Source organism: Bos indicus, chromosome 1, assembly GCF_029378745.1.
Source record: "Bos indicus isolate NIAB-ARS_2022 breed Sahiwal x Tharparkar chromosome 1, NIAB-ARS_B.indTharparkar_mat_pri_1.0, whole genome shotgun sequence".
Lineage (NCBI taxonomy): Eukaryota > Metazoa > Chordata > Mammalia > Artiodactyla > Bovidae > Bos > Bos indicus.
Window position 1 is genome coordinate 146,762,731 of NC_091760.1, and position 24,773 is coordinate 146,787,503.

Genomic DNA, 24,773 nt, shown 5'->3' on the forward strand with positions numbered 1-24,773 from the left:
AAAGCACTCTGGAGGGAACCAACAGTAGAATAACTGAGGCAGAAGATAGGATAAGTGAGGTGGAAGATAGAATGGTGGAAATAAATGAAGCAGAGAGGAAAAAAGAAAAAAGAATTAAAAGAAATGAGGACAACCCCAGAGACCTCTGGGACAATGTCAAACACCCCAACATTCAAATCATAGGAGTCCCAGAAGAAGAAGAAGAAGACAAAAAGAAAAGCCATGAGAAAATACTTGAGGAGATAATAGTTGAAAACTTCCCTAAAATGGGGAAGGAAATAGCCACCCAGGTCTAAGAAACCCAGAGAGTCCCAAACAGGATAAACCAAAGGCAAAACACCCCAAGACACATATTAATCAAATTAACAAAGATGAAACACAAAGAACAAATATTAAAAGCAGCAAGGGAAAAACAACACATAACTCATAAGGGGATCCCCATAAAGATAACAGTTGATCTTTCAATAGAAACTCTTTAAACCAGAAGGGAATGGCAGGACATACTTAAAGTGATGAAAGAGAAAAACCTACAACCCAGATTACTGTACCCAGCAAGGATCTCATTGATATATGAAGGAGAAATCAAAAGCTTTACAGACAAGCAAAAGCTGAGAGAATTCAGCACCACCAAACCAGCTCTTCAACAAATGCTAAAGGATCTTCTATAGACAGGAAACACAGAAAAGGTGTATAAACTCGAACCCAAAACAGCAAAGTAAATGGCAATGGGATCATACTTATTAATAATTACCTTAAATGTAAATGGGTTGAAGGAAAGTTATGACCAACCTAGATAGTATATTCAAAAGCAGAGACTTTGCCAACAAAGGTCTGTCTAGTCAAGGCTATGGTTTTTCCAGTAGTCATGTATGGATGTGAGAGTTGGACTGTGAAGAAAGCTGAGTGCCGAAGAATTGATGCTTTTGAACTGTGGTGCTGGAGAAGACTCTTGCGAGTCCCTTGGACTGCAAGGAGATCCAGCCAGTCCATCCTAAAGGAGACCAGTCCTGGGCGTTCATTGGAAGGACTGATGCTGAGGCTGAAACTCCAATACTTTGGTCACCTCATGCAAAGAGTTGGTTGACTCACTGGAAAAGACCCTGATGCTGGGAGGGATTGAGGGCAGGAGGTGAAGGGGACGGCAGAGGATGAGATGGATGGATGGCATCACCGACTCAATGCACAAGAGTTTGGGTGAACTCTGGGAGTTGGTGATGGACAGGGAGGCCTGGTGTGCTGTGATTCATGGGGTCGCAAAGAGTCGGACATGACTGAGCGGCTGAACTGACTGACTGACTGAAATGGCTTGACTGCCCCAACCAAAAGACAAAGACTGGCTGAATGGATACAAAACAAGACCCCTATATATGCTGTCTACAAGAGACCCACCTCAAACCTAGGGACACGTACAGACTGAAAGTGAAGGGCTGGAAAAAGAAATTTCATGCAAATGCAGACCAAAAGAAAGCAGGAGTAGCAATACTCATACCAGATAAAATAGATTTTGAAATAAAGGCTGTGAAAAGAGACAAAGAAGGACACTACATAATGAGCAAAGGATCAATCCAAGAAGAAGATATAACAATTATAAATATATATGCACCCAACATAGGAGCACCACAATATGTAAGGCAAATGCTAACAAGTATGAAAGGGGAAATTAAAGTAACACAATAATAGTGTGAGACTTTAATAACCCACTTACACCTATGGATAAATCAACCAAACAGAAAATTAGCAAGGAAACACAAACTTTAAATGATACAATAGACCAGTTAGACCTAATTGATGTCTATAGGACATTTCACCCTAAAACAATGAATTTCATCTTTTTCTCAAGCGTACACAGAACCTTCTCTAGGATAGGCCACATCCTGGGCCATAAATCTAGCCTTGGTAAATTCAAAAAAATTGAAATCATCTCAAGTGTCTTTTCTGATCACAATGCGGTAAGATTAGATGTCAACTAAGGGAAAAAACTATTAAAAATGCAAACATATGGGGGCTAAACAACACAATTCTAAATAACCAACAAATCCCTGAAGAAATCAAAACAGAAATCAAAATATGCATAGAAACAAATGAAAATGAAAACACAACAACCCCAAACTATGGGATTCAGTAAAAGCAGTGCTAAGGGGAAGGTTCATAGCAATACAAGCCTACCTCAAGAAAAAGGAGAGAAATCAAATAAATAACATAACTTTACACCTAAAGCAACTAGAAAAAGAAAAAATGAAGCACCTCAATGCTTAATAGAAGGAAAGAAATCATAAAAATTAGGGTAGAAATAAATGCAAAAGAAACAAAAGAGACCATAGTCAGAATCAACAAAGCTAAAAGCTGCTTCTTTGGGAAGATAAATAAATAAAATAGACAAACCATTAGTCAGACTCATCAAGAAAAAAAGGGAGAAGAATCAAATCAACAAAATTAGAAATGAAAATGGAGAAATCACAACAGACCGCACAGAAATACAAAGGATCATAAGAGACTACTATCAGCAACTATATGCCAATAAAATGGACAACTTGGAAGAAATGGAAAAATTCTCAGAAAAGTATAACTTTCCAAAACTGAACCAGGAAGAAAGAGAAAATCTTAACAGACCCATCACAAGCACAGAAATCAAAACTGTAATCAGAAATCTTCCAACAAACAAAATCCCAGGACCAGATGGCTTCACAGCTGACTTCTACTACAAAAAATTTAGAGAAAGCTAACACCTATCCTACTCAAAAAAATTGCAGAGGAAGGTAAACTTCCAAACTCACTCTATGAGGCCACCATCACCCTAATACCAAAACCAGAAAAAGGTACCACAAAAAAAGAAAACTACAGGCGAATATCACTGATGAACATAGATGAAAAAGTCCTTAACAAAATTCTAGCAAGCAGAATCCAACAACATATTTAAAAGATCATACATCATGACCAAGTGGGCTTTATCCCAGGGATGCAAGGATTCTTCAGTATTCACAAATCAATCAATGTGATACACCACATTAACAAATTGAAAGATAAAAACCATTTGATTGTCTCAATAGAAGTAGAGAAAGCCTTTGACAAAATTCAACATCCATTTATGATAAAAACCCTCCAGAAAGTAGGAACAGAAGGAACATACCTCAACATAATAAAAGCCATATGTGATAAACCCACAGCAACATTATCCTCAATGGCGAAAAATTGAAAGCATTTCCCCTCAAGTCAGGAACAAGACAAGGGTGCCCACGCTCACCACTACTATTTAACATAGTTTTGGAAGTTTTGGCCACAGCAATCAGAGAAGAAAAAGGAATAAAAGGAATCCAGATTGGAAAAGAAGTAAAACTCTCACTGTTTGCAGATGACATGATCTTCTACATAGAAAACCTGAAAGATTCCACCAGAAAATTACTAGAGCTAATCAATGAATATAGTAAAGTTGCAAGATATAAAATCAACACACAGAAATCCCTTGCATTCCTGTACACTAACAATGAGAAAACAGAAAGAGAAATTAAGGAAACAATTCCATTCACCATTGCAATGAAAAAAATAAAATACTTAGGAATAAATCTACCTAAAGAAACAAAAGACCTATATATAGAAAACTATAAAACACTGATGAAAGAAATCAAAGAGGGCACAAATAGATGGAGAAATATACCATGTTTATGGATTGGAAGAATCAATATAGTGAAAATGAGTATACTACCCAAAGCAATCTATAGATTCAATGCAATCCCTATCAAGCTACCAACAGTATTTTTCACAGAAGTAGAACAAATAATTTCACAATTTTTATGGCAATACAAAACACCTCAAATAGCCAAAGCAATCTTGAGAGAGAAGAATGGAACTGGAGGAATCAACCTGCCTGACTTCAGGCTACACTACAAAGCTACAGTCATCAAGACAGTATGGTACTGGCACAAAGACTGAAATATAGATCAATGGAACAAAATAGAAAGCCCAGAGATAAATCCACGCACCTATGGACACTTTGTCTTCGACAAAGAAGGCAAGAATATACAATGGAGAAAAGACAATCTCTTTAACAAGTGGTGCTGGGGAAACTGGTCAACCACTTGTAAAAGAATGAAACGAGAACACTTTCTAACACCATACATAAAAATAAACTCAAAATGAATTAAAGATATAAATTTAAGACCAGAAACTATAAAACTCCTAGAGGAAAACAAAGGCAAAACATTCTCTGACGTAAGTCATAGCAGGATCCTCTATGATCCACCTCCCAGAGTAATAGAAATAAAAGCAAAAATAAACAAATAGGACCTAATTAAACTTAAAAGCTTTTGCACAACGAAGGAAACTATAAGCAAGGTGAAAATACAGCCTTCAGAATGGGAGAAAATAATAGCAAATGAAGCAACTGACAAAGAATTAATCTCAAAAATATACAAGCAACTCCTGCAACTCAATTCCAGAAAAATAGGTGACCCAATCAAAAAATGGGCCAAAGAACTAAACAGACATTTCTCCAAAGAAGACATACAGATGACTAACAAACACATGAAAATATGCTTAACATCACTCATTATCAGAGAAATGCAAATCAAAACCACAATGAGGTACCATCTCACGCTGGTCAGAATGGCTGCTATCAAATAGTCTACAAACAATAAATGGTGGAGAGGGTGCGGAGAAAAAGGAACCCTCTTACACTGTTGGTGGGAATGCAAACTAGTACAACCACTATGGATAACAGAGTGGAGATTCCTTAAAAAACTGGAACTAGAACTGCCATATGACCCAGCAATCCCACTGCTGGGCATACACACTGAGGAAACCAGAATTGACAGAGACATGTGTACCCCAATGTTCATTGCAGCACTGTTTACAATAGCCAGGACATGGAAGCAGCCTAAATGTCCACTGGCAGACGAATGGATAGGAAAGCTGTGGCACATATACACAATGGAGTATTACTCGGCTATTAAAAAGAATGCATTTGAATCAGTTCTAATGAGGTGGATGAAACTGGAGCCTATTATACAGAGCGAAGTAAATCAGAAAGAAAAACACCAATACAGTATATTAACGCATATATACGGAATTTGGAAAGATGGTAATGATGGCCCTATATGCATGACAGCAAAAGAGACACAGATGTAAAGAACAGACTTTTGGACTCTGCGGGAGAAGCCGAGGGTGGGATGATTTGAGAATAGCACTGAAACATGTATATTATCATATGTGAAACAGATCGCCAGTCCAGGTTCTATGTGTGAGACAGGGTGCTCAGGGTTGGTGCCCTAGGATGACCCTGAGGGATGGGATGGGGAGGGAGGAGAGAGCAGGGTTCAGGATGGGGAACACATGTATACCCATGGCTGATTCATGTGAATCTATGGCAAAACCCACCACAATATTGTAAAATAATTAGCCTCCAATTAAAATAAATTAAAAGAAAATTAAAAAATTAAAAACTCAACGATCATGACATCTGGTCCCATCACTTCATGGAAAATAGATGGGAAACCAATGGAAACAGTGGGCGACTTTATTTTCTTGGGCTCCAAAATCACTACAGATGGTGATTGTAGCCATGAAATTAAAAGATGCTTGCTCCTTGGAAGAAAAATTATGATGAACCTAGATAGCATATTATAAAGCAGAGACATTACTTTGCTGACAAATTTCCATCTAGTCAAAGCTTTGTTTTTTTCCAGTAGTCATGTATGGATGTGAGAATCAGTCAGTTCAATCGCTCAGTCGTGTCCAACTCTTTTCGACCCCATGGACTGCAGCATGCCATTGAATCATCTCATCCTCTGTCATCCCCTTCTCCTCCTGCCTTCGATCTTTCCCAGCATCAGGGTCTTTTTCAGTGAGTCAGTTCTTCACATCAGGTGGCCAAAGTACTGGAGTTTCAGCTTCAGCATCAATCTTTCTAATGAATATTCAGGGTTGATTTCCTTTAGGATTGACTGGTTTGATCTCTGTGCAGTCCAAGGGACTCTCAAGAGTCTTCTCCAACACCACAGTTCAAAAGCATCAATTCTTCAGCATTCAGCTTTCTTTATAGTCCGGCTCTCACATCCATACATGACTACTGGAAAAATCATAGCTTTGAGATGGATGTGAGAGCTGTACCATAAAGAAAGCTGAGCACCAAAGAACTGATGCTTTTGAACTGTGGTGTTGGAGAAGACTCTTGAGAGTCCCTTGGACTGCAAGGAGATCAAACCAGTAAATCCTAAAGAAAATCAACCCTGAGTATTCACTGGAAGGACTGATGCTGAAGCTGAAACTCCAATACTTTGGTCATGTGATATGAAGACTGATTCATTGAAGAAGACCCTGATGCTGGGAAAGACTGAAGGCAGGGCATGAAGGGGACGACAGAGGATGAGATGGTTGGATGGCATCACTGACAGATGGACATGAGTTTGAGCAAACTCTGGGAGTTGTTGATGGACAGGGAAGCCTGGCGTGCTGCAGTCCATGGGGTTGCAAAAGTCAGACACAGCTGAGCGACTGAACTGAAGATAATAAGATTAGTCAGAAGGTTCCTGTTAAGAAGGAGAAATTTGTCCTCGAGCAACATACATTATTGTTATATAATCATTAGTACAGAGCTTAAGGAAAAACATGCCATCTAACTGGTGGTACAGTGGTAAAGAACCTGCCTGCTAATGCAGGAGTTGCAAGAGATGCAGGTTCGATCTCTGGGTCGTGAAGATCCCCTGGAATAGGAAATAGCAACCACTCCAGTACTGTTGCCTGAAAAATTTCATGGACAGAGGAGCCTGGCAGGCTACAGTCCAGGGGGTCTCAAAGAGTCAGACAGGGCTGAGAACACACACACAGTAAGGAAAAACATACCCTTGAGCAAGATGCGTTGCTTTGTTGTGTAATCATCAGCTCTGGACTTAAAGTTAGTCTTAGGCAAAATAGATTGTTGCCCTAACAACTTAGAGCTTAAGGTAAAAACTCTTATGTGACTAAGACGAAGGAATGTAGGGAAAAAAACATTTTTCCTTTTCTCCTTGAGAGCCCCAGACCCTTTTCTCCTCCTTGAGGACCCCGGACTCCTTATCCACCTACCTAAGAATTAGTGCTCTCAGTACTCCTCAGGTCTGAGGGAGCTGGGGTGGCCACTGGGTGGCATTTACCACACACACACACTGCACGGGCTTCTGTGCTTCGAGGTCCCACCTCACTGAGCTTCTGGTGCCTCTTTCTTGATCGTCAGCCCTGCTCCTGTCGTTTGTCTTCTCCTGCCCCTGCCTGTGTTTATTTCTTACACAAAGCAGTTTATGTCTTTGTTTCTCTAATTTCCTTCAGGCCCTGAGAGCCAAGCTTTTCACACCCAGAGCAGATTCCTAAGTTGTTTTTTTTTTCCCAATAGAGAAGGTCATCTACTGCAGAGACACATTAAATTACCTCCTTTTGGGAGTTGCACATCAACTTTCCTTTCTTCCCTCTGCACACACACGTACACAAACACACATGCTCACACAGACACATAGTACACACAGACACACATACGCTCACATACATGTTCACAGACACATAGCACCCAGATAAACATGCTCCACACACACACACACACTGCATAGACACATACATGCTCACACAGACACACATGTACACACAAGACACGTGTGGACATACACATGCACACACACAAGACACGTGCACACACATGTACACACATAGACACACATGCTCTCACACACAGCACAGAGATATACACATGCTCACACACACAGTGCACAGAGACACACACCCAGACATACACGCACACATACACACAGACACACATGTTCATGCAGACACACACAGTGCACAGATACACATATGCTCACATAGGAACACACAGACACACGCACACAGACACACATGCTCATGGTCTCAGGTCACATCCCCATCCAGTGGATAAAGTCAACATCTGAGGCTACATCTTTATACATGTGCCCTGATACACACACAAAGTTATACACACACAAAGTTATCCACTGAGTTATTGCCTGGTAATAGCCACTTATTGGGTAAGCTCAATGCTCAACCACAGGAGTCAGGGTGAACTCCCTCTGGTACATCCCAAAATGGGGATGCACTACTATGCACTACTGTGTAGTTGAAAAAAACCCCAAAAAACAGGAAAGTTTCTATGAGCTGTTACAGCCTGATTCCCAGGGTATGTTAAGTGAAAATAACATGGCTCAAAGAATATTCATGATGCTACTTCTTGTGTAAGAAGAGGCAATTTAAATACACACATATATATGTATTATTTTCTGAAAAGAAACACATGAAAGATAGACTAGAAACTAAGGAAAATGGTTATCTGCAGAAGATGGTGGGGACAGAGTATCCCTTGGAGCCATGCAAACATAATCACCTATGCAGTGTGCAAAAAGTTAACTGGGGCGGGGGTGTGTGTGTCACACGGTGGCCCATGGAATGTGCAAACAGGTCAGCCATGGACCCTAGCCCTGCCTGCGCTGTACATTTTTCTGGTTGACAGAAAAATCTTATGAAACAGGAAAATTGGAATAGCTCCTTTAAACTGTGAAAGACATGTCATGTTCACAACAATTTTGAGAGTTCACTACTGTTTTCTGCTCCTCAAAGCCTCCCCAGATCGCCTGCTGAGTAACGAGTGTCACTTTATGTTCAAGCAGAGGGAGGTAGATTCTCACAGAACATATGACAACAGCAAGCATAAAAATGGACAGGGCTATTGGATCTCTTTCAGATTTCATTTTCTTCACTAGAATTCCCCTGAATGGAGCAACAACATTTGAGTCAGGAGCCTAATGGGGAGCAGCAGGGGTGTGCAGCAATGCTCTGAGTTTCCAATCGTGTGAAACCTGCCTGATGCACAGGCACACGGGGCTGCTACTGCGGAGCTGGGCCTGAGAGTGGGGGGTAGGAGGTCACACTCCACAGAGCTCTTCCTCTTGTCTTGCTTGCTTTGACCTGTAAATACATTTTCCCACTACATAATCAAAACAATCCTTCCATAGACCAGCTGAGAAATGTAGTGACATTAGAGAAAAAGGAATCTCCCAGTCCTGCCCCCGAGAGACAATGGCTTTTCACTTAACCTGTCTCCAGAGGGTACCACCTGGTTTTGGGACTCGCCTCTTGGGGCCTTTCAGAGGCCCTCTGCACACAGGCTGTACCTCCTCATCTGCTGGGTCCCCTCCCAACACCTCCTGCCTACTTCCTGTAAAATGTTGGGCTTCTCCACACTCGCCCACCAGCTCCAGTAGATCACCCCACACCCGCTGGTGACCCAGGGCCTCAGGTCTCTCTCCTGAGCTCCAGATCCTGAGTCTGATGGTCCAGGACTTGGGTGCCTCGGACGTTCAGGCTCAAGTCCTGACTCCACCTTGAAGGAGAGACACCACCCTCACCGTGCCTCAGTTTCCCTGTGTGTGAGTTGGAGGTGATTATGTACCTTCTCCAGAAAGTTGTCAGGAAGATTCAGTAAAACACTGAGCATCCACAACAGCCATCATGTCTACAGCCACCAAGACAGATGCCAGAATCCCTGTCAAGCCTCAGCCACCTGTCACAGCGCAACCTGGCTGCAAAGCAGCTGTGGCCCTCACCCCTCCTCTGGCTGGCAGCACCTCCAGGGATCCCTGCTCCCTCCCAGCCCCCTCCATCTTTGTCAGTGATTCTGGATCCCAAGAGGAGGTGGCCACCTGAGAATCCTCGCAGTTCTGGAAATGTGGGATGCTGAGGTGTGCAGACAGGACCCAGGAGCTGCCCAGGCTGGCTCAGAGGTGCCGCTTCCATCCCAAGACTGAGGAAACCACAATAGCTCCAGGACATCTGTGCCAGTTGTTGCTGGGCAGTGGTGGTGCTTACAGTGTGAGTCCTGAGCTCAGAGGCTGGCCACGTACCCGGGCACGTCCCAGCAGAGCGTCTGCATCTGGGGTTGCTCGTCCTCCCCTGTGTGATGCAGGGGGGTGGCCCATCTGCACCTCCAGGTGAAGTCTGTCTGCCGAGGCCGACTTGCTGCCTTCCATCCCCAGGGACTGTTCAGGTCTGGCCAGTGGGGGAGCAGAGTCTGTGGCGCCCCCAAGAGAGGTCCTGAGAAGGGACTTGCCCGCTTCTGCTCTGGACCTTGTTCTGTTGTGAGGTGCACCAGGCCACCTGGCTAATGGCACAGGTTGAGGCCCTGCTAAGGCTGAGTAAGGGTGGAACTTGCTCTTTCTGCCTGTGTGGGGCTCAGACTTGGGCTCAGAACACAAGTCAAACTGTTGGCTGCTGGTTCTCAGGCCCTTAGGCTGGAACTGCACCATTGACTTCCCTGAGGGCCCAGCTTCTCCGCCCCCCCTCCCCTCTTTCTCTCTCTCTCTCTCTCTATATATATATATATACACACACACATACTTGCTGTGCAAGCACTTACTTGTGAGGAGTAATGTGGAGTCAAAGAGTGAGCACCACTTCAACCCAACATGACGACTGTTGTTCCATTGAGTCCGTGATGCCATCCAACTAAGTCACTCCCGACGTGACAATGCCAAAGAGTCTTCCAACCTTGTACAGACCTGCACTCCCACCAGAAGAGAGCAAGATGCTCCACATCTTTGCCAAAACTTGGTTTTGCCAGACTTTAAAATTTTCTCCTATCTAGGATGGGTAAAATGCTCACAATTTTCATTTCCTTTTGTTTCTGCTTAGGTTAAGTGTCTTTTTTTTTTGTACTGATTGCCTTTCTCTTTCCTCTTGTGAAATGTTTATGTCAGTTTTATATGGGATGTTTTTCTTCTTGATTTCCATATGTACAACTTCCCAAGTTCTCTGAGAAACCCTGAAATTCTGGCTGGAATTGCGCTGAATCCTTAGGTCAATCAGGCACGATGGGTACTTTATGGTGCTGAGTTTTCCAGTCAGAGCTAGAATGGGAGCTCCCCTGGACTCTCACAGGCTCTGTGTTGAGAGCGGGGTCAGCCTGGACTCAGCCCCTGTGTTACTGGGTTCCACGTGACTGCCTCAGGGCCTAACACAGCTTCAGGAATCAGAGCTCACTGAAGGCAGAGACAGAGAGCTCGTCAAGCCTTCAGAGGACTCATGGGTGCCAGAGTGCCCCCACTGTCCAGCCAACTCTCCTCCACTGAGTAGTAGCAGCTACTACTCTTGGGAACAAGAGATGGACCCAGATTCCAAATCTACTGGAAAAATCCCAGACAACCCCATCCTCTCAAGTTAGCTCAGGCGCATGCACGTGACCCATCCTGGATCAGTGGAAAGTGACTGCTGGGAACTTTCAGGAAATTTCACTTGCTCTTGAGAGAAGCCACAGGAAGGAGGGACAGTCTTGTGGGGCCTGTTGTGGCTGTGGTACAGGCAGTGTTCCTAGCCAGAGTGAAGGGAACACTTGGCAGAAGGTGGCCCCCAACTTGGAAAGAGACACAAGCAGCACGGGCTCATCTCACAGCTGCCCCACCTCACAGCTGCCCCTACACCAGTCTCTAGATGGGGTTCAAGCCCTGGTCTAGCTGCTCAAACCAGAGCTGGGGTTTCTGTTTATGCCATTCAACTGCATTCCTTCTGATGATCCCCTACAGAGAGCTCCAAGTTCCTGTTGGAAAACTCCCTACCCCACTCACTGCTCAGGTATTTGGTCGGGGTGGGGGCCACTTCCCCAGCCTCAAGAGTGGTGCCCATGACCTTGGCTAAGCCAGAAGGCATACTCCCAATCCAGGCAGGTCCTAGAGGGAACTTAACGCAGCTTTTGCCATGTTGACTCACACAATCCCACAGCAACGGAGGATCCTCTGGTCATTTTTATGCTGAAGACTCTGGGCTTTCCCTTGAGTTCTGATGTCAGGAGCTTCTTCTGTTCCCTGGCCCCTGAGTACCTGAGCCAGGGCCACCTGGGCGTGGCCTTCGCCCAAGCGAGGGCGAATGACAGTGCAGCCAGCCAGCGCACAAGCCCACAGTCTTTCCCCTTTCACTCTACCCTCCCACCTACCTCCTCTGGCCAGTTCTAGCCCCGACGGTCAGGCACTCAGCCACCCCTTCACCTGTCCTGGTTGTGGAAACAGCGTGTCTGGGTCCATAGGCGGCCCTCAGTCCTCTTCATCAGCCCCATTGCTGAGTCTGAATTACAGCAGCCACAGAAGATGTTTCCGGAACACTGGTGTCTTGAAGAATGTGTGCCAGCTCAAAAGCACAATCATCAATTATTTTCAAACTATAATTAGCAGAAAGGAAGAACACAGTTTAATTATCTACTCTCACAAGGCAGGATGGTTTTCATATACACATTTACTTCAACTCCTTCTGCTTGACAGAGACCACAAATACACATTTTCAGAAAACTTCACTCACCAAAGATGAGGCAGACCTGGAGCTATGAACACACAAATACATGTGTACACATCTGCTTTAGTAAGCTAAGTCAAGAATTGTATCTAGGGGGTTACGACACTGGCCATGTAAAATATATTTTCTTTTTTGAATAAAGAATAATATTTTGTTGAGGGCATGGACTATATTTGATTAAAGGCCATTATTGCCAAGATGTTAATTAAACAAAACTTAGTCTTTCTTATGTTGTACATCCCAATAATTAGGGAGACTGATATGTTCCATGGAATGATTCATCTTTCTGGGACAATGGAGCTTCATCTAAGGTATGGATGATGGCTTTGTGCTTTACTAAATAGGGATCCTGCAATGTCTGGGACAAGAGTGCAATTTACATGAGATTGAAGGCTTTTAGGCAACAAGAGCACATTCTGAGCAGACAAAGGACAGACCCACGCAAGACAGCACTTGGGCAGTCACATGGCTGGCTGCTCATCAGGATGAACCAGCAAGCCTCCTTGAAAGGAACTTGGGGTTGTCTGCTTTTAAAATGAGTTTATGTGCTCACAGCTGTTTTCAACTTGTCTGGATCAGATTGAGGCCTGGCATGGTTGCTGCCTTGACCCAGCAAACTGCCAAAGACATCTGAGGGCACATCATGGACCCTTGAGCCCCAGCTGGGCTCCTTGAAGACCATGGCCACATGAGTGAGGCTGGAGCGCCCACTGCACCACAGAGCCCTGAGCAGACAGATAGCTGCTGTTTTAATCTCCTAGGTTTAGGGGTGATTTGTTACTCAGCAATGTGATGGATGAGATGGTTGGATGTCATCACCGACTCAGTGGACCTAAGTTTCAGTAATCTCCATGAGTTAGTGATGGACAGGGAAGCCTGGCGTGCTGCAGTCCAGGGGGTCGCAAAGAGACAGACACAACTGAGCAACTGAACTGAACTGAACTGAATGTGATGGAACCACCAGAGGTATTCATGCCAGTGTTTTACTACAGTCTGTAGGGAGGAATCAAACACATGGAGAAGCAGGAAGTGCGTGTTAACTATTACACACATGTAATGAGTCTGCACTTTACATGGAACTTTGAGAGCAGTTCTATAAAGCTTATGACCCAGCTGAAAATCCCACCAAAGGACAAGTCTTCACATCATGGCAGGCCTCAGAGTGTTCAAGAACATGTGCCAGTGTTGATTAAACTGCTTTCTTTGGACAGAGAAAAACACAAAAAGTAGTCCAGACAGACCATTGTCTGTTAGGACATGGTGTTCCCCACAAACAGACCCTACATGAGGTTAGAGAATTTCACCTTAGCCCACGATGGGAGGCTGTATTTTTTGGCTTGAGACAGAAGGTTGAAACATTTGAGTATTTTTGTGTTTGTTTTCTCTCATTTGTCGGGTTGCAAGGCCTTAGTTGATGGCTAGGTGTTTTGGGTCCAAGAGTTCAGTGGCAGAGTTCCCATTCACAACATTGCCTGGCACAATGACCAGCACATCCAGTGCTGTAGAGAAGGAGCATGATGGCTTCCCTCTGGCTCCCTGACACATGAAGGTCATGTGGTTCTGGCAACTGGTGGTGGACTCAGCCAGCTCTGGAATGGACAGGTCCCTGGCTTTTTGGTGTTTCAGTTCTGTGGTCTCTTCACCTGCACAGTCACTTGTTCTCACACGCAACAGACACTCATTATGCACCTCCAGGGCCAGGTTCAGGGTGACAGAGGTGAGCAAGTCAGGTGGTGGAGTCATACTTGATGACATCAAAGGTCCATTTCAGCTCCTGAACAATGAGTCCTGTGGTTCAAGCCACAGGAGAAGGTGGATGTGCTCCCTAAGCCTTGTCCATTATGAACCCTTTGTGGGAGGACAAGCAGGAGTAGCCTGAGCCTTGCCGACTTCTCCTCTCTTGCTCTGCTGTGAGAGAGAGGCCCCCAAGGAGGCTGTACCCCTGCCTGGATCCCCTGTCCACAGTGTCCCCAAGCCTGTCCCCCAGGAGGGCTACAACTCCTGCGCACGACCCTGGGGAACAGCTGAGCCCTTTCATGGGCCACACATCCCTTTTTCTTAGAGGCCATCAGCGTGTCCCCGTGCTGTAGGAACCACACAACTGGATGGCCCTGGTAACAGATAGGCTATCTGGTGCTGAGCCTCAGCCTTGAGCCTAGAAATGTGGCTGCCAAACCTCAGGGCTTGGGGACCCTTTCAGGCAAATGTTGGGACTGGTCTGGGAGGTTGGATCCTCACTATGTCCCTTTCCTGTTAACATTTTTTGTGATTTGGACATTGCTTTTTAAGCAAAGAAGATAATTCTGTATACTTTTTGAGTATGAAGTGCACAAAATAAAATGAAGGAAAAAAAATATCTTTGGGATCTAGAGAATAAGCTTTCAGATATGTGTATTTATACACATAGAAAGAAGTCAGATATTCACCAAGAGATGAAACTTTAAGATACTTCAATTCCAGGGAAAATGCCAGCAGTTAAGGCCCCCAATCACATCCACAGACACTGGGTACAAAGCATGATGCTGTCCCTCTAAGTCAGAATTTGGAGGAAAACGTGCTTCCTTTTGGGCCTGGAGCCCTAAGGGCCATGATGCTGTGTGCTTTGTTCTGATGACACGGCTGTTAGGAAAATGGGGACTATTAAGTTAGAACAAAATTACATAAGATGAGGGTTAGTCCAAGTAACTAAAATTGACACTTGCTTATAAAAGATGCAAATTTGAGGCTTTAATTAGGAATCTGCTTTGGTTTCGATGTAAGTCTAACAAATTTGGTCTTCTGACTTTCTAACCTATGACAGAGGGAAAGGGGTGTGAGCACAGGGCCCCTGAGACACAGGAGCCTGAGAGCTGCAGAAGTGAGGGCTGGCTGTGTGACGTGAAAAAGGGGCAGAAAACCCAGAAGAGAGTGGGGGGTAGTGGGGTGAGGGAGCACCAAGTGCAGCTCCACAGGGCAACCTTAGCCCCGAGGGCATCATGGTATCACGGAAAACCTGAGTACTCGCTCCCCTGTGGGAGGCAGAAAGGTCACACAGTGTGACTTGCACCCAAAGCTGCGTTTAAGGGTGTTAAGTGACAGTTATGTGACAATCAGAGTGTGTGGAGCATTAGGTAAAGGAGCAGTGCTCCTGTGGTAACCTCTCGCGGGCACAGGAAGTGGTGCCAGGAGGTGAGAGCAGAGCAAAAGTGGGCACTGAATTCAAAATACTCACGATCAACTCAAGCTCTGGGTGTCCAAAGCTGGGCTCACTGATGGTTCAGGAGACACCACGGAGGGAAGGGAAGGCAGCTGGAGGGCTCAGGCTTATCATCAGGGTTTTCCAGGGGTCCAGCTGTTCCTGCCACCACATGCCTCACTGACCAACACGGACAGTGATTGCTTATGTTTGCAATGTCCCTTCATGTGTCCCTGCACTGGAGTCTCACAGCAGCCTCGTGCCCAGGCCCCACTTGGCCAGCCCAGTCACCTCCCCTGCTGTCCAGATTTGCCCGCAGGTCCCTGGGGCTCCGAATGCAATACCTACCTGGGACTGGAGGCTGTGGCTGCTCTGCATGGAGGGGGTGGCCAGGCTGGATCAGGAGGGCAGGGAGGCGGGGCTGGCCTGGACTGCATCCGGTGTCGGCCCACAGCACTCGGTGCTGGGATGGCCAGCCTGTCCTTGCTCTGCCTTGTGGGCTCAGCCGGGCTGTTGCCTTGGCTTCTTCCTGTGCCTGGGGGGCTGCTCTCCAAGGACAGGAAGGGGCTTAGCTGCAGGGCCTGGGGACCGGCATCTTTCAGGTGGCCGCCCAGGTGCTGGGCACTTGGTGTTTCTTCTCTCACTTGCCCGCAGTGTTCCTGGGTCTGCAGCCCCATTTGCACCCACTGATGCTGCCTGGTGCCCGGGCCTAGGTCTGCCCTGTAAGAGCCCTGGGGAGCCAAGGGTCCATGCAGAAGTGCCTGGGGAGGATAGGCAGGGCGCCCTGAGAGCTGACTCCCTGCCAGGAAATGGGGTGGCTGCTCCTGACTCCCAGGTGTATCCTGTGGTGGACCAAGTGCCCATGTGCCACTAGGGGCTGACGCGTGCACAATCTGGGAGGAATGCCACCGGCTGGCCCTCGCCACCGAAGGCAAGGGTCAGCTGTGGTAGACCACAGGGGCTGAGGGGTCAGGCTGGGCCTCTCCTGCTCCCTGCTCTGCCCCCACTTCCACAGGGACCACTACTGGCTGGCCCTGGACACGAGAATCCCAAATGCTGTCCAAGGAATGGGTGCCACATGGATTGGCAAAAGATGTGGTGTCTGAGGCATTCAGGGGCCCCTGGCACTGACTACTCTGTGACGGTGTCCAGGGAAAGGATTCTTTGCAAAAATCCAGACTCCCAAGGCCTGGTTGAGCCAGGTGTCCAGGGACATTTTGTCCTAAAGGGAGTGAAAGTGCGCAGTTTGACTGGAACAGCTGGGCTGACTGGCTCGGGCTGGAGGCCTCAGGCAGTGAGACAAGGTCAAATGGTGTTGGTTTCTCGAACATTCCCAGATCGAGAGGGGCCACCTGGCTGTGCCAAGGCTGCCACCATGGAGGGCTCTGGAGTGTGGAGCTGGAGGTGAAACAATGCTGGGTGTGCGCGTGAACGTAGCTAGGCGCTGCGCCTCTGTTCTGAGGTGGAGTTACCGCCATGGCTGGCTGGCCTGCGTCCAGAGAAGACCGGGGCTTTGGGGTCTGTGGAGCAGTTGTGCTGGCTGGTAGGGGCGAGCCCACATTGCCATGAGAAAGTGCCTCCTCCTGGCTGTGGGGGCCCCTTTCCTGGCTGGGAGGCAGCAGGCAGCAGGTCTGAGACCCTGCAGTGTCTGCGTCTGCCCTCAGAAGGTTCTTTCCCCACAGACTCTGGTCAAGGTCCGTGACACCCAGATGCTGTAGGGTGGAGCAGAGGTCGAGCTGTTCTTCCACGTCCTTCTCCAGCAGGCGCTCGATGAGGGTCAGCAGGGAGCGGTCTCCCTTCTCCTCCTCTTTCTCCTGGTTGTCCTCACATTTGTCATGAGACCCCCACCTCTCCAAAGCTGAGCCTTGAGAGGTTGGGGCCAGGCAGGACAAGTACTCAGATTCATCTTGCTGCCTCGTAGCTCCAAGGAGAGAGCCTGTGCACACAGGGCCCTGGTCAGTGGGGGGGCCCTTCGTTGCCCTGGTCCTCTTCCTGGCTGGGAGGCCAGTCAGGGGGCCGGGGAGGCTACTCTCATACAGGATGGCCTCCCCCGTGGTGAAGGTGAACGGCCCCTGCAGGGCTCGCTTATGCAGGTGATCCTCCCCCTCTACATCCCTGTGGTTAAGAAAACACAAGACCGAATTGGGGAATCAGTGTACGAATGAGAAAGGGGGCCCTGGCCAGAAGGCAGCAGTGGCTAAGAAAAACAGATGAACTAGAGGCAGGGTATCCTCTGTTCTAGTTTTTACACCCAAGGAAGCAGCCCTAACACTGAATTTGCTTCTTTCTTGTATTTTTTGGAGTATAGTTTTGGATTCTGAAATACATGTGGTCTCAGAGGAAACTGCTCATTTCTGGAATGAATATTCTAGAAATCCATGTAGAATTCCCTAAACGTCAAGTTTACTTTGAAAAGAATAAAGCATTACACAAATGCATACATACAACTTTTCTCACCAGGGAAAAATTTCCCTTTTTCTCCCTTTCCAAGAGATTCATGGTTCATGTCTGCTCGAAGGCTGCCCCAACTGTCATGGAACACTATGCTTAGCAAGGAGAGCCTTCCTTCAGTAGCCTGACTCCACCTGGAATCTCACATTTGGTTTGGAGTCCCACAAAAGAAAACTGATCCAGCTAAAATAGAGTGTCTTTCACAGAAGCTGACCAGCATGGCGTGGGCACAGGCTGGAGGGATCTTTAGAGAAGTTAGTACTTATCTAAAGATCTCTGCTCATGCCCTTTGTCTTTAACTCTACTTTGTCAGATATTATTACAGTCACTCTGGCTTTCTGGTGCTTATTGTTTGCATTACATATCTTTTTTTTTTACATCTGATTATTTCTAATGTATTCATGTCATTATTTTAAAATGTGTGTCTTGTAGAAGACATACAGTTCAGTGCTGCTGTTTTGCCCATTCTGACAATCTTTATCTTTTAATTGCAGTGTTTTATCCATTAACATTTAATAGATTTACTGACAGGCCTAATTTGGGTCTTCTATATTGCTGTTTGCTTTCTGTTTGTACCCTCTTTTTTGGGGGGAAGTTGTTTCTTTGTTCATGGCTTTTCTGCATAGGCACATGAATTTTTTTGGAGTACACTGGGTTTTTTGCTGTATCTTTTGCCTTATACGTTTCATGGTTGCTCTAGGAATTACAATATACACCCTTAACATTTTGATGTCTACTTATAATTAATCTTGTGCCACTTTACATAAAATATATGCACCCTGCAACTATGTAGTTCATGCGCTCTCAACACGCCTCTTTTATGCTAAGTTGTCATCTATATTATATCCACATGTAAAAAATTTCATGCTATGTTTTTGACTTTAAGCAGTCACATGTATTTTGAAAAAAAGAGAGAAATAATTTTATGTTTATTCACATGTTTACTATCTCCTGTTCTCTCCATTCCTTTTTCAGCTTCAAGGCTTTGGTAGGTGCCATTTCCCTTCAGTCTGACACCTTTCCTTCAGCATTTCTGGTAATAAATTCTTAGCTTATTTTTTTTTAAAGGAAAATACCTTTACTAGCTACCATTCTTAAAGGGTATATTTACTGGTCATAACATTCAGAGTTGACATTTTAAAAAATGTCAACTTTAAAGATATTGTTCTAATATCTTCTGATTACCATTGTTTCTGGTGAGAAGTCCACAGTAATTTAAATCACTGTTCCCCATATTTAATGTGCCCCTTATCTTAGGTTGCTTTCAAAGTTTTCCCTTGATCTTTAGTGTGCAACAGTCTCACCAGAATATGCCTTATTGTGGTTTTCTTTGTATTTATACTGCTTGGAATTCACTGAAGTTCTTGAATCTGTAAAGTTAAAGCTTTCACAAAATTGGGGAGGTTTCTGATTATTATTTCTTCTAATATATGTATATATGCACATTATAAATACTCAAATGAAAATTATATATACATATATATTTTTTTCTGCCCATTCTCTCTGTTACTTTTCAGAGATTTGATTTAACCATATGTTAGACCATTTGGCATTGTTGCACAGATCTCTGAGACTGATTATATATTTTTTCAATCATTTTTTTCTTTTTGTTACTCAGATTGGATAATTCTATCAGTCTAGCTTCAAGTTCACAAATTTTCCTGTCATCTGAACTTTTACTATAGACACTATTCAAATTTTTCTGTTTTTTACAGTTTCTAGTCTTCTGCTGAGAATTCTTATTTTTTCACTCATCATAAGCATGTTTTCCTTTGTGTCCACAAGCATAAAGTTGCTATGAAATTCTTATCTAACATCTGAGTCATCTTAGGGTTGATCTCTATTACTTTTGAGACTTTCTTTCCTGTTTCTTCATATATCTAGTAATTTTGGACTTCATTCTTAACCAAACGATAAGCAATTTTGGGTTTTATATGGACATTGTGAAAACATATTGTAGATATGGATTATTTTATGTTCTTCCAAAGATCAGGGATATTTTTGTTTTACTTAACTTGGCTACACTGAAAACGCGAACTCTGTTTCCTGTGTCATGGCTGACAGCTGAGATCTTTCTTCAGTTCTTTTGGCCTTAAAGTTGGCAGCTTGAATTCTAACCTACACATGCATGGTTCAGGGGTCAGCAGAGATTTGAACTGAGTTTATCCACAGAATTTGAGGGCTCCTCCTTTCTGGTTCTCTTTCTAATGGAAAGAAATTTTTAAAAATAGAAAGTTTTTATTTCTTCATTTGATGCTGCTGCAATTACTATTGTCTTTGCTGTCTGGTTTTAGTGTCATTAAGACCATAAGTTTCCTATTCGAGTTTTTAGCTGTCCAGCCCAAGTGCAATCTTCTCTAGACTGAAAGCAGTGTAACCCAGTAAACTCACGCTGTCATTCCCTTCTTTCAATCACTGATTCTCCATGACTATGGTTAATGGTTATTATTGTTTTTAACATTTTGTCCAGAAATTTCAGTTATAGATGTTGCTGTAGTTTTACTTATGGGAAGGTTGATGCAAAAAGAGCAACTTTACCATTACCAGCAGCAAAACTGTTTCAGGAAATTTAAACAAAAACAGAATCAAAACTGAGTAAATTCTCACTGTAAACAGTATGAGGTAGAGATTTCATTTTCCCCATCCTCCAAAAGGCTAATCTGTTCCTACAAACTCACTACTTTGTTCTGTCCTTGTGGATTTAAAATGCCTCTTTAACTATACTTTGTGTCCAACTCTTTGTGACCCCATGGACTGTAGCCCACCATGTTCCTCTGTCTATAGAATTCTCCAGGCAAAAATACTGGAGTAGGTGGCTGTGCCCTTCTCCTGGGGATCTTCCTGACCCAGGGATCGAACCTGCAGTCTCTTAAGTCTCCTGCATTCCCAGGCAGGTTCTTTACCAATAGTGCCACCTGGGGAGCCCGAATGGTACTTCATTTTCCATATGTCCATCCAGATCTGTTTCTTGCCACCCTGCCTCTTCATTGCTCTGTCTACCTGATTCTAGGACAACTCTTTGCTAAAACTGGTGTAGCATTAAGCCTGGCCAGAGAATAATTTGGTACAACCTTTTTGAAAAGCAATTTGACAATATTATCAAGAGCCTTTGAAATGTTTAAACACTTTGACCTAAAAATTCTACTCCTGAAACTCCTTCTAAGGAAGTCAGACTAGCAACCAGATATTTATATACGGATATTTCACCACAGTATCTCCATAATAATGAAAAACTCTTCCAAATTTTAATATTTAATGAAGGGCCATAATGTATTCATATATTATGTAGTTATCAAGATAATTATGGATACTTCTGATATGAGAAATTGCTTTTAACTTATTATTATGTGGAAAAATCAGGACATAAAACTATATATAGGATATAATTTCAAGTATGAAATTTAAATATGTGCCAAATATACCAGAAGGAAATGTACCAACATACTGACAATTTTCCCTTAGTAGGATGACAGCTGATTTTTATATCACTTTGCAATGGTTTTCACTTTCTACAAAGAACAAGCCTTACACACTTAGTGAAACAAACATTACTAAATGAACTGCTGGTTCCTGAACTTCTTGCTTAGTGAATCCAAAGAACAACACAGCTGATACGAGTCATAGAAAATGCGCACTAAGACCCTCTTATTTTTGCAAGGCAGCAAATTGAGGCACATTTACTAAGTGCTTTTCTGAGGCCAGGGTGGAATCAGGCTCAGAATCCAAGTTGTTGGACACATCTTGAATTTCCCAATGATCTAAATATTACTCAGTGAGGCTGCATGTTCAGGGGCCGAAAAGTTTGTTATATGTGGCATATTTTGGCATTACTGGATCTCTGATCCAGAATACAGTGCTAATGAGACCTGGGCCAGATAACTTATTTGGGCTCTTTCATCATTCCCTACATTTCGCATCTCGACCATCCATTTTATACAAATATGTCACAGACCCAAATGGGATCCGGCCATGTAGATTCACAAGTTGGAAGAGAACTTTCTATTGCCTGACATGCTAGCAACATAAAAACAAAAATGAAACTAGACTCTTATTTGTATGCACATTACAAAGTATGTTGTGGATCAACAAAGAGGTGGGCATGGAGGATTAAACGTGAAACCCTGGTCTTCTGGAAGTGAGGGGGCAGATGCTGTGTTACTCAGGAAGTGTCCTGGTCTTGTGCTCAGCCTGCCCCACTGAAGAGCCTTTGACTCCCCTCCTCCCCGCAAAGCCACGCATCACAGATTCACAGGAGCAGGGAAACAGGGAGTGGAGAAAGCAGGTTGAAGGAACAGCATCTCTGAGGACAGGCAAGTAGCTTTCTGCACAGTGCAATGGAGCACAGTAACATCCTTTCAGTATCGTTGATGGCAGATTCTATACGAAACTGAATTCTGGGCAAATAGATTCCAAGAATTCTTTGGAACCAGCATTCAGGGTCTCAATGTGAGCAGCCATTTTGGTACCGGCCTGAAGAGACATGAGGGTGAGAAGTGGTGATCAAGGAAGACGTGGAGAAAGCCCACCTTGGGGAGCAGACGCAGAGAAGGCCCTCTGTGGGGCTCCTTCAGGGGAAAAGTGTCCGTGTACATGCTTGGATTTACTGCTCAATGGAGAGGCGCCCAAAGCCATGCACGAGTTGTCGTGCCAGACTCTGCTTCCCAGACTCCACCAGCCTGCATCCCAACCCCCGCTGGTTCCTATGCATTCACCCCCACGACCACCCCCAGTGGAGTACTCTATCTACTCTAGACTTGGAGAAACTGAGGGTCATGCTAGCCTCTTGTCCAAAGTCCAACAGCTGGAGAAAAGCTGCAGGATGTGGAGCACCTCAGAGGTAGCTGGACTCACTGCAGGAGAAAGAGCCCAGCTCACAGGGCGCACGGCCCTCAATTCCAGCAGGGTCCTCACTTCCGGCTCTCCTTACTACAGAGTCCTCCGCTACATCTAGGTCTTAACTTACTCTCGTGTCCTGCTTTCTCTAATATCTGGGCCTCGTTTACTACGGGCCTCTCACTTACGTCAGGGCCCGCTGTCGCGCGACGATGCAATAGGGTTGGCCGCCGCGGAACACCAAGTGGGCATTGGACTGCACCCACAGCCAGCCGGCCCGCTTGGTGAGCAGCCGGAACACCGTGAGCCCGCTCTCACCTGTTCGCATCACTGCAGAGAGAGAGGCACGCTCGCTGTGGAGCCGGGCCACACCCTGCCCACCCCGGGACCCTGGGAACCCACCCTGCGCGAGGGACAGTGGGCGGCCGGGAGCTCCGGAGACGTGTGGAACCTCCAGCTTGCCCGGCCCGGGGTGGACTGGGGGTGCCTCCAAAACTCACTGCGTGCGTGATTCTCGGCGCAGTACATGGCGTCGGCCGCGTGGATGAACTGGTAGCCGGATCCCTGTCTGCAGAGTTCGCTGTCGGTGTAGCCCAGGACCACCTTGCCTCTGCAGAAGAGACGCCACAGCCTGACCTCCCGGTCTCGAAGTGGAAAGGAACATTCACTGCCCTACCCGGTCCTCTGAAGCAAGACCCGTGTTCGCCCAGAGGATCTCACCCTGGACTCAAGTGCTAAGGACACTCTGGGTTCAGAGGGGGCAGCTCTCCACAGCAGGGCTGGGGCAGGACCTGTAAGCAGCTTCCACACTGAAAAGGCTGTGGTGCCCTCTTAGAGCCTTGTGCCACACAAGTATTCCAAAACTGTTTTAAGCCTATGTTTGTTTACCTCGCTGGATCTAAAATTATTCATATAGGAGAATCAGCGGACTTTTTGTCAAGTTCCACAACTTTCATCCGAGGGCTCTGTGACTCCCCTAAAATTTGCAAGTCATGGTACCAAGGATATATTGGGTCACCTGTTCTTAAACCAGTGCTTTCTAGAACTTGTTCTAAGAGGCATTGGTACTGAAGCCTGTTGATTGATGTTTACCCAAGAAAGATCAACAGTCAAATAAATCTGGGAACATTTGCGTCAAACCTAGTTAATTAGATTTCATGGTGGGACCTCTAGGAGTTTCACTATGATCTGTTTCTGGAAGTCTCTGAGGGATTGCCCAGGATTTGCTGTGTGCATCACTCTGACGCAAACGCCATATTCCTGTGTGGAGAATCTGCTGCATTGCCCCTACAAACACCACTTTTCCTACCGACTCACTTTGCGGAACCCATTTGGACAGGACTGGACAATTGTTCTTGCGTTCCTTTGGTTCTAGACCTAGGATTTTGGCCATAGCTAGTCGAAGCACTCTCAGGTCTCTATGAGTCACGATTTCTGGTCACAGGGATGTACCTGGAATCACAGGCTATAGGTGTGAAGTCCAATTTGTGTTTTGTTTGGAAAAATACATCTTTGTTTTGGAGCTCCAGGATGGTCAATGGCTGGCGAGGTGTTGCCACAGCAAACAGGGTGAGTTGAGGAGATATGGGGATGCCATCTTCTGAGCTATTGTTCTTCCCAGGGAGGAATTTAAGATGGCCATGGAAATTCAACTCCTAGAAAAAGAAGACCCCCACCCCCCCAAACATAATGAATGAGCAGGGAGAAGAGAATGTTAAGTAGCTAAAACAGTGGACATAAATTCCCCTCTGGAACTCAGAGTGTCCAGTATCCTTGGGGTTGAACAGGCAGGATCGCTTCCTCCTTCCTCCCCTTTCCACAGAGCACAGGCATGCTCAGTTTTGGAGCCTCCTCATTCTTCTGTTCTGCTTATCAGGCCCTGATCATTTTTCATGGCTTCTCTGTCCTCCCTCAGTGCCCTGACTCATGCAGTCTCTTTAAAAAAAAAAGAACAGAGCTGCAGAGTATATAGTTAATTGAGCTGTGAGAGGGTATTCAGTTCCAGGAG

General features: G+C 45.3%; 1 protein-coding gene across 1 annotated transcript in view; it reads right to left on the bottom strand.

The window, feature by feature from the left end:
- Positions 1-17,627: 17,627 nt before the first annotated feature.
- The window catches only part of LOC109563394 (aryl hydrocarbon receptor-like), a 50,755-nt gene continuing 43,609 nt past the window's right edge, over positions 17,628-24,773 (bottom strand). Inside the window, exons 7-9 of the mRNA XM_070796502.1 lie at positions 24,218-24,420; positions 23,266-23,375; positions 17,628-23,095 (exon numbers count right to left, since the gene is read on the bottom strand). Of these exons, the coding sequence (XP_070652603.1) occupies positions 22,950-23,095; positions 23,266-23,375; positions 24,218-24,420 (459 nt within the window). The 3' untranslated portion in view covers positions 17,628-22,949. The remainder of the gene's footprint in view (positions 23,096-23,265; positions 23,376-24,217; positions 24,421-24,773) is intronic.